At 30.2% G+C, this 10,566-nt stretch overlaps 1 protein-coding gene across 1 annotated transcript; it reads right to left on the minus strand.

Moving 5' to 3' along the window:
• Positions 1–7,053: 7,053 nt before the first annotated feature.
• LOC111886188 (transcription factor TCP7) lies at positions 7,054–8,624 on the minus strand. The gene is made up of 2 exons (XM_023882421.3): positions 7,656–8,624; positions 7,054–7,500 (listed from the first exon to the last, which is right to left on the minus strand). Exon 1 carries the CDS (start codon positions 8,385–8,387, stop codon positions 7,668–7,670), a length of 720 nt encoding a protein of 239 aa, XP_023738189.1. The 5' UTR covers positions 8,388–8,624; the 3' UTR covers positions 7,054–7,500; positions 7,656–7,667.
• Positions 8,625–10,566: the final 1,942 nt, after the last annotated feature.

Raw genomic sequence — 10,566 nt, forward strand, 5'->3', positions numbered from 1 at the left:
TAGCAGAAGAGGTGGAACAAACGGCTGCAGCATGTAATAAAAAATATGTTTGTTTTTTAACGTCTACAGACAGTAAGTTAAACTAAGGCGTGAAGAGGTTTGAAGCAGTTGGTTTAGTGCTGCCCCACGCAGCACACGCACAACAGTTTTTAAGTCAGAAGTCTTCTGAAAAACAAACAGCTGCGAATGGCCAAGTGTTGCGCGTGTGCTGCGCGGCGCAGCAATAAGTGGTTTGAAGTGGTTTTTTTTTTAAAAAACAAATAGCACCTAAGTCCTATATAAGGTTACATCAAGTAAAAGACAAGAATAATTAATGAACAGACGGATACACTATCTCGGAACATCTCTTCATCTCGTACCACGAACTCCACTTCGGACTTCAACCACCATTTCGTACCCTAACCATTTTGGACATAAGTATGACTTTAGAGCAACAGAAGTTAGAGATTGCTAGACGTTCACTTTCACGTTTCAACAAATATGAAGGATTCTAGTGGATTATGAAGAGGTTGTCGCAGGTGGCTACCAACAACGCTGGATGGAACAGGGTAAGGTATCTATTGAACCTCTGATGAAGGTTTTTGGAGGTGATCCTGCCTATTTTTGACGATGATAAGCGACACTTTTAGGTATTTCGGCGACTTAATGGTGAGACTAATAAAATTAAAAAGAACTAATAGTATACATTAAAAATATAATAATAATCCAATAAGATAATATTTATTATATTAAAAAAATAATAAATTAAAAGTAATAATTCAATAAATTAATAATTCAAAAATACAAAAACGAAATTACAAAAAATAATAATCCAATAATGTATTATTTATTATGATATAAACATTATATATTAAAAATAATATTTATTGATATATAATAATCTAATAAAAAAGAATTGATCCAACAAAAAAGAAATTATAAAAATAATCGACTAAAGGAAATTAATAATCCAATAAAATAATGTTTTGTAATATATAATAATCTCATAACATAATATTTATTATTATATAAATATTATATATTAAAAACGATATGTACCGATATATAATAATTCAATAGAAAATGATTACTTAGACAAAAAAAAATAGAATTAACTAAAATAAATTAATAATCCAATAAAAAAATATTTAGTATATGAAGAAAATAATAAATGAAAAGTAATAATCCAATAAAAAATAATTAAAAAAACGAATTACAAAAATTAACTAAAAAATTAATAATTCAATAGTATAATATTTATTACAATATAAATATTATATATTAAAAACTATATGTATTGATATATAATAATTCAATAAAAAAGAATTACTTCAACAAAAAAAATTAAAAAATCAACTAAAATAAATTAATAATCCAATAAAAACAATATTTATTAATATATAATATTATATAATAAAAATAATATCTATTAATATATAATAGTTTAATAAAATAAAAAAGAATGTATATAAAAATGGTCCTTATAGTATGGTAAAAGACAAAACTGTGAAAATGGTCCCTAGGGGTAAAATTATCATTTTAAGGAAGTTTTTTTTTTAAAAGAGAAGTCATTTTAAGGAAGTTAACAGCCAACCAGTTAAACTTAACAGATGAGGGACCAAAATCACAACAAAACTTGTTGAAAATGACCAAATCTGCAACTTTTCAAACGTTTGGACCGTAACCACATAAAATAAAAAACCACAGGGACCATTTTTGCAGTGTTGTCCCTATTTTATCATAGACATTAATAGCCACTTTGTCTTCTTCAAGTGACTCTTTAAGAGAAGGCAATAGGAGATGAGGTCAACAAAACCATTCTGGCAAAACACTTACCTGTTGAAAAACTAATTGAACAAACTCACATCCTTTTGCTGCTGGAATTTTGAGATAAACTATTTCATGAAATTTCAGTAAAATCAACCTCAATTCCTCCTATGCAACACCAATTAATGAAGAAGAAATTGTAACTAAATGGTAACTTCTGCAATTTCTGAACAATGATATCATTACAGGCCACGAGAGTCAAGATAAGTGAAAGAATGAATATGTTATAATGGACTAGCAACGATATTCTCTCTGAATGTGTTAGTGTTTTACTTAGATTTCTATGTTTTTATTTTATTTTTATCCATTCTCAAATTTATTCTTTAAGAATAAATGAAATTGTTAACCATTATTAGTCATATTCTTTCTGAATGAATGTAATTTATGTTCATAGTTGTATTCTTCAAGAATGAATGTAATTAATGATTCGAAAATATTAAAATTTATCTCATTTAAAATTTGTATTCATTAAAAATTAGTAGTAATCTTGATGATATTTGTTTATCGTGTTACGTTTTTTAAGGATAATCATAAAGACATTCTTTTAGAATGTCTGAATTAATACAATTATTATCGAGAAAAATAAGATTTTTAAAGTTAAGAGAATTAATTATTCTCTAAAATCTGCAATTTTCCTTTTTTAAATTCATTTTAATTGACTAAAATACCCTTACAATGAAATTAGATGATATTTTTCAATTATCTTTAATTCAATAATTTTAATTAATCACTTTTTTTTAAATAAGTAAAATGATTGACTCACAATCATTCTTACATTCACACAATAATTAGTTACAATACAATAATTTAAGCCTATATATATATATATATATATATATATATATATATATATATATATATATATATATATATATATATATATATATATATATATATATAGTGTGTGTGTGTGTGTGTGTGTGTATGATCGGGTAAGGACTCAAAAATTAATAAGGACAGTGAGGACAACTATTTCCTTAAAACTAAACAAATAAAAGGTGGGATTTTATTTTATTTATCATCAAAATCTAACGATATAATATGATATTTTGGTAATTATATGCGAGATATTGATAATTTCCAGCGAATGTTAAATATTTAGATAGTGAAAACGAAAAATAAAAAAGAAAATGAAAATCATGTTTTTTTTTTGGAAAAAAGGTCATACACATGTCTACACACTATATATATATATATATATATATATATATATATATATATATATATATATATATATATATATATATATATATATATATATATATATATATATATATATATATATATCCCTCCCTCTAAGCCATTTGTCAATTTCTTATTGATTTATGGGTTTTTTTCCACACACTTTGTTTTTTGGTCATAATTTTTTTTTTCAAAAAAAAAATCAGAAAAAACTAAAGTTCTTAAAATTTAATTCTCTATAAAATGAACACATTCATTAAAATTTAAGAATATATATATATATATATATATATATATATATATATATATATATATATATATATATATATATAACTTTTATTTTTTATAAAATAACCAAGAAAAAAATCATAAAATTTTAAGGGATACTTTCACAATTCTACTCAATATACTAGTGACTTTGTAAAAAAACATTTTTCAAAAATAAGTTTTTGATGTGTTTATTTTTTAATTTAAAGAAATATTTTTTTTATAAAATATAACGGATTTTTATCCAAATTAAAAAAATTAAAAGATTTACTTCCTCGTAATATTATTTTAGTAAATTTGTAAAATAAAGTTTTTCAATAATATATTGTTAAGGATACAAACGTTTCATTTAAATGATTATATGTTTTTATAAAAAAAAAATAGGATGTTGAAATTTTCATTCTCTAAATTAAAAATCATTTTAAAGGTATCATATATTATGAAATTTTTGAAAAAAAAATTAAAATTAATAAGGTTGTTAGAAACCAAACTTTATTTTAAAAGATTATAAGTTTTTTTTAAATATTGAATTTAATATGATCAAAATGAGATTATTCAAAATATTTATAATTCAAGAAAATGTTATGGTTCAACATATTCACGGTCCTTAAATTTTTATGATATAAAAATATTTTTATTCAAATATTTTATGATCTTTAATTATATCTTTTATGATTGAAAGTTAAATGTTAAGGAATATATATATATATATATATATATATATATATATATATATATATATATATATATATATATATATATATATATATAACGATCAAAAGTTTATTTTTTGAACAAAAACTTTATTTAGCTGAATGTATTATTGATCCAAAATTATATGATTCAAAAATAATATGATCCAAAATATTATGTTTCAAAATAATTTGATTCAAAATATAATTATCCGAAAATAATATGATTTAAAAATAATATGAATGGCAAATTATTATGATCCTTAATATTTTTATTATTTAAAAAACTTTTAAAAATTTTAAACTTTAATAACTCGAACTGCACCGCATGTATCTTCAAGTATATACTAAAGACTATGGGTGTGGATGGTGCGGTTTGGTGCGGTATAGAATCAAAATCGCAAACCGCACTGCATATGCAGTTTGAGATTTCCGAAAACCGCAAACCTGAGCCGTTAAGGTTATAACCTGCATTTTGTTGTGCGGATAATTTTAGTGTGCTTTGCGGTTTGGAATGTATGTTCGAGAATATATAGAGAAATGTAGATTTTGCTTTTATGTTTTTGTTGAAACACATTTTTTGGTACCTGGTCATCGAGAAAGAGATATGAGGTATAATTTTGTTCTCATTTTCCTTTCTTGTGTACATATCGATAAGTTAAAGAAAAAAAAATCAATGAAAGGTATTTATTAATATTAAATATAATGTTTTATAATTAAAAAGACAATCAAGACTAAAGTAATAATGCAAACTAACATATGTTCTGGTTAAAGTTACAATTATAACATTTTAAGTATGGAATTTATGATTAATTACAGCCATTGGATTTAGGCCTGACAATCGTATCGTATTCGGGTTGGCGTGTCGCAGGTTGGCGGGTTGGCGGGTCAAAATATGCCAACCCAAACACGACCCATTTAAATATACAGGTTACGGGTTGGCGGGTTTGGAACTTAAACCCATATATGACCCACCAACCCATCTATTTATACGGGTTCACAAGTTGGCGGGTTCATGGGTCAGATTTGGGTTCGTGGATCTAAATTTTAGATATTTAAGTCTTAAACATCCAAATGAAAATTAAAAACATTCATAGAAACATGTTACAGACTTAGTCTTATAGGTTACGACTTATGACCTTAGGCCATCCACCACGAGTAATAATGTGAAAACAATCAAATGGTCTATGAATAAATTGTATATATTATATAATACCTATTAAATATTAATACTTGATACATAAATACATTTAAAAATATAATAATTTTTTTATTAAGAATATAAACGGGTTGGCGGGTCAACCCGTTTATTTATTGAGAAACCCATATATGACCCGTTTAATAAACGGGTTGGCGGGTTGGCGGGTTGAAAAACTCAATCCAAACCCATTTATTTCGTGTCGTGTCGCGGGTCGTGTCGAGAATTGCCAGCCCTAATTGGATTGATTATGATCAACATTTCGATATTTTTATTAAATTTGCATGCAACTTAATAATGCAGTGCGGTGGGGTTTGAACTGTGCATTTATAATCATAAACCGCAAACCGCACTGCATACGGTTTACGAAAACTAAAAACAACAAACGCACCAAGAACGTTGAAATCTGCATTATACGGTGTGGTATGGTGTTGTGCGGGTGGTTTGTGCAGTTTGATGCACACCCCTAATAAAAACATTAAAAAAAACGAAAAAGAAAAAAAAATAAAACTTAAAAAAACAAAAAAAAGAATATAGAAACCTGAAAACCGAATATATATATATATATATATATATATATATATATATATATATATATATATATATATATATATATATATATATATATATATATATATATATGGTTAAGTTTAAAATTAAATGATTTGGCTTAAGCTCTAATGCAAAACATGATAGTTGAATTTAGTATTTGAACTCTTAGGACCTATGTTTATATGGATTGGATTTGATATATCTCTTAGGATTTTTAGATGAAATTTAAGCTGAGGAAGTATGATGGTAAGAGCTTCGATTAAGTTATTTGTAAGGTGAGTTCAGTTTGCAAAAATAAAGTGTACAAAAAAAAAAGTGTACACAAACTTGAATCCCTTCTCTTGTTATTTTGGTTGAGTTTTATGATATTTTTCATGTATTTGATTTATCACAAAAAAAAACCCAAAAGAAAAGGCTTTTGGCCGAAAAATAATATCCAATGTTTTGGATTTGAGCATATAATCACATCCACATGTATTATTTTGTTTCATTCACTATGATATTGGTCATTTGGTTGTGCCATGGTCTTACGCCTATTTGAGCAAAATATCATTATTAAGGTTTTGCGTTATACAACTTGGCATACATGGGGTTAAATGTGTTGAAATTCTTTTTAGTAAAACTATTCGTAACACCTTTGGGTGTGAATTGAAATCACAATGATTGAGATGTGCTTGTTATGACACGATATTATGAGACCAAATTGAGACATGCTGATTGTTGATTATTTGGATTGGAAAATGGAACGTTTTCTTAATTGAATAATTAGAAAAAGAGAAATTAAATATCTTTTTATTTTTTATTCCTATAAATACATGTGTGATATTTAATGTTTATTTAATGATATTTTAATATACTAATATAACACATGTCAACATTTAATTGATTTGTAGGAACAAAATAGAAGGATATTTAATTTCTCTTAGAAAAAACGTTTATTGGAATGAAACTACATTCAAAACAGAATCGTAGTATCGTTTTCTTAATTGATGTTTTAGAAAACGTGGAGCATCTACCCTTTTATATTTTCTACTTTTGGATTTTGAGCCCATGATATAGATATGGGACTTGTAGGTTTGGCGCTTCTCGTTGTCAGTTTGGGCTGGGCCCAAAATTGAAGATGCACCCCTCCTCATCTAGTGTCTATAGATAAAATGTTACCACTTACCAATGGCCTATTCAAACTACAAATATCCATAATTTTGTTATAGAACCAATATAATTGGAATCTCTTTCGTATTCGTTTCAAAACGAACAAGTCATGGTGAGAATGTAATTAAAAGCATTTGATGTTAGGTACAAGAGCACAAACACCTCATATGCAAAACATGAAATAAATCAAAATTGCAAAAAGGGTAAATCCCAAACTTGTTCATCACCATAGCCAACAAGCTTCTTTAAGCCTAATATAACTAGGAGATTGGGTCTTTCTTTATTCAAAACAAAAAACTAATTCAAAATTACATTACATTATTCCCACACACATACATATTAATCTAATTGAATATAAACTTTCCAAAAAAAAAAAAAAAAAAAAGCTTGAAAAAACATGGAATATATGGAGAAGAACCACCCCCTCCCCTCCCATCCCCACCCAATTTCAAGAACAGGGTGAGAGGCAAAACAAAAACAAGATGCAAATTCGTCGAGAAATTGCAATCGAGATTATCAAATCACACTTGTTCATCACCATAGCCAACAAGCTTCATCAGGAATAGGAATGGGATCCAACAGAGTAAAAATGGCGGCCCTTTCTGCAAATCCTCTATCTTCAATCTATCCCCATTGTCGAGTTATCATCGCCTTCCTCCCAACAAGAATAAAAAATTAGGCTAAAACCCTAAAAATACTTCAGTCAATTGAAAGGGTAAAAACCCTAAATTCTAACAATTCTCCACCACACGAATTTCAGATAATGCAACATATATAGTTATATAGACGACGATTGCAGCAAGTACCAGATGATGATTTCAGCGACTATCGTCTTCTCTACGGCCAGACGACGGCGGTGGTGGCCCAGAAAGGGACGCTAGCAAATTCAGATGCCCTTGAGTCATCGGAAGATAGTTTCCAACCCTAGCCGCGGATGCCTCTCCCATTGTTTGCTCCTGGTGAATGAACCTCCCTTGTTGCGAAGACATCGCTAGAGGTGAAGGCACGACCATCTCCGGCGCTGCGAAGCTCCACACCTGACCGAAATCTGACCTGGCTGGTAGAGCCCAGAATCCTCCCGGGGTGGCGGTGGTGACTGTACCGGAAGACATATTATGATCTTCTTTGTGTCCGTCAAGACCATCTTCATTCGCCCGGAGTCGTTTTCCGAGTATAAATGGAGTCGGGGAGAACAGGTGTTGGGAAGGGGGTTTCTGATCCAGTGCGGCGGAGAGGGAGCAATTGGCATTGGAGTTACGAAGCGCAACTGAAACACTGGAGAAGCTAGCTGGATTTGTGCCGGTGCCGGTAGCGGCGATAATCGAGGGTTCCGCTTGCCGGAGCAGCCATTCAATTGTCTGACCATCAGACTTGTGACCAAGCTCACGGGTGAGCTGGAAAACCCTAGCGGCGCAGATGATAGGCATACGGATACGGCGACCACGGCCATCAACCTTACTATGTCGGTCCTTCGCCGGCGGTTTCTTGACCACTAAAGCACCGTTACCGGACGGCAGCTTGGCGTCAGATGTTGACATAATACACACAGTGGTGAGTGTTAGTATGTGTGTGTGTGTATGAGCTGGTGAGTGGCTCTGAATGTTAGGGAAGGGGGAAAATTAGGAGTAATGATTGAGAGAGAGGGAGGAGGTGTTGGAGACAGAGGAGGGGGCACATGGACGGTGGGACCTGCTGGCTTAAAATCCCAACCAGCTCACGCGCCGCTTAACGACTCCGGTTTCCGTAGGTGGAATCAACGCGCTTTTCCAAATTAGGTCTAAATTAGGGGTAAACGACTATGGAAAGTTTTCATGCAAAAACTTTAGAGGAGTTAGTATTTAAAAGCTAAAATAATAATAATAATAATAATAATAATAATAATAATAATAATAATATAAAGAAAAAAAACAAAGTCATAAAGAAAAGTTGTAGAAAATATGATAAAAAAGAAAAAAAAAAAGTAATAATATAAAAACAGTTGGAAAATATTTATAAACAGTATTTAGATGAATTTGTAAAAAAAAAAAAATACTTGTTAAAAATGATGTAATTGAAGTTGTCAAAATAAATTTAAAAAAGTAAATTTTTTTCATAAAACTAGGCTTTACAAAAAGGTTGGTTGTAAAATGTTAGGGAGAGAGGTTGTAAAATGAATTTGTAAAAATTTAATCAAATATTATTGTTAGTGTAGCCCAACAATGTTTAATACATTGGTTTAAATGGCCGTTCATGATTTTTTTTTCCTTTGAAGGGTACAAACTTGTGTTTATATTTTTTAAAAGGTTGTTATTGAAAATTTAAAGGGGTCACCCGATGAGCACCATCCTAATCATAAGTTTCCATATGCCCACCTAGATGAAGGCCCTAGGTAATGTGATCCTGGTACAAAAGAAGAATGGTAAATGGAGAGTGTGTGTGTGTGTGTGTGTGTGTGGACTATACTGATCTTAACAAAGCCTATCCCAAGGATCCTTTCCCTTTACCACACATCGACTCCATGATAGACGCAACAACGGATCACGAATTACTAACGTTCATGGACGCATCAACAGGATTCCAACATATCCAAATAAAACCCTCTAACCAAGAGGATACAACATTCATAACCTCAACAGGTATCTATTGTTACACTGTTATGATATTTATGTCTTTTTCTCTGTCTTGTCCTCATTTTACCCTGTCTTGTGTTTCTTTCTCTAAAATCCACCATCTTTCTCAAGAAATCAATTTTCAGCAGCAACGTTCACGGCGACTACAACCTTAAGATCTGACCCAAATACACCTCTCTCCTTCATCTATCAACTTTAAATCATTTGTATGCGTCGATCTATTTCCCTTTCTTTCCCTTATGTTTCTCTCATTTTATTTGCAGGTGGGTAACATAAATTGTGAAGATGAACCAACACATATCCTCTTTTCCTCTCGTTTGTTCATGAAGACTAGGGAGCTCATCTTTTTCTCTTGTTTGATTTGCAGGTGTGTATCACGGGAGATGATGGTGTTCTCCAAAGGGATAGATAGAGATGTAGGGTTTGGTTTCATGTTCGTGGTGACCGAGTACACAAATTTGAATACAAAAAATATAAGTTAAAATTAAGAAGTCAAATTTGACAAAATGAAGTCTCTCTTATCAAACCAGGGAAATAAACTAGTATGAATCAAGGAAAAAACTAATTACAATGACATGAAACAAAACTAGGAAAAAACCTATAAAATCAATTACATTACATACGAATTAAAGTCATAAATCAAATATAAAGTCGAATCACATAACGTATGGATTAAACCAAGATCAATTATGGGAAGAGAAAAAAGTCAAGTGAACTTCAAACCCCACAAATAAACTCTTCAACTGATTCCTCTTGAAGAACCTGTAATTTTATACCCTCGCTTATTCTTTCCAGATTCATAGTGAGAGGAAATAATCATTTATTGATTCAATTTACAAAGGACATCAGATAAATCGGTATAAGAGAGGGGAGGGCTGAGAGAAAATAGATTAATGATTAGCTTGGAGGGGAGGTGAGGGAGATCTCATTGTTTGCTAGAGAGAGAGAGAGAGAGACGGTGTAGGAAAAATTTGGTCATCTTTTTCGGTTACCCACCGGCACCCATCTGAAACCGTCGTCTTCTCCGATTACCCAACTGAAACGAGCGTCTTATCCGGTTTCCTTACAAATACTTCGGTCACTTCGAGGTTTCCCCTCCCCACCACTA

The sequence above is a fragment of the Lactuca sativa genome, chromosome 4 (genome assembly GCF_002870075.4).
Source record: "Lactuca sativa cultivar Salinas chromosome 4, Lsat_Salinas_v11, whole genome shotgun sequence".
Lineage (NCBI taxonomy): Eukaryota > Viridiplantae > Streptophyta > Magnoliopsida > Asterales > Asteraceae > Lactuca > Lactuca sativa.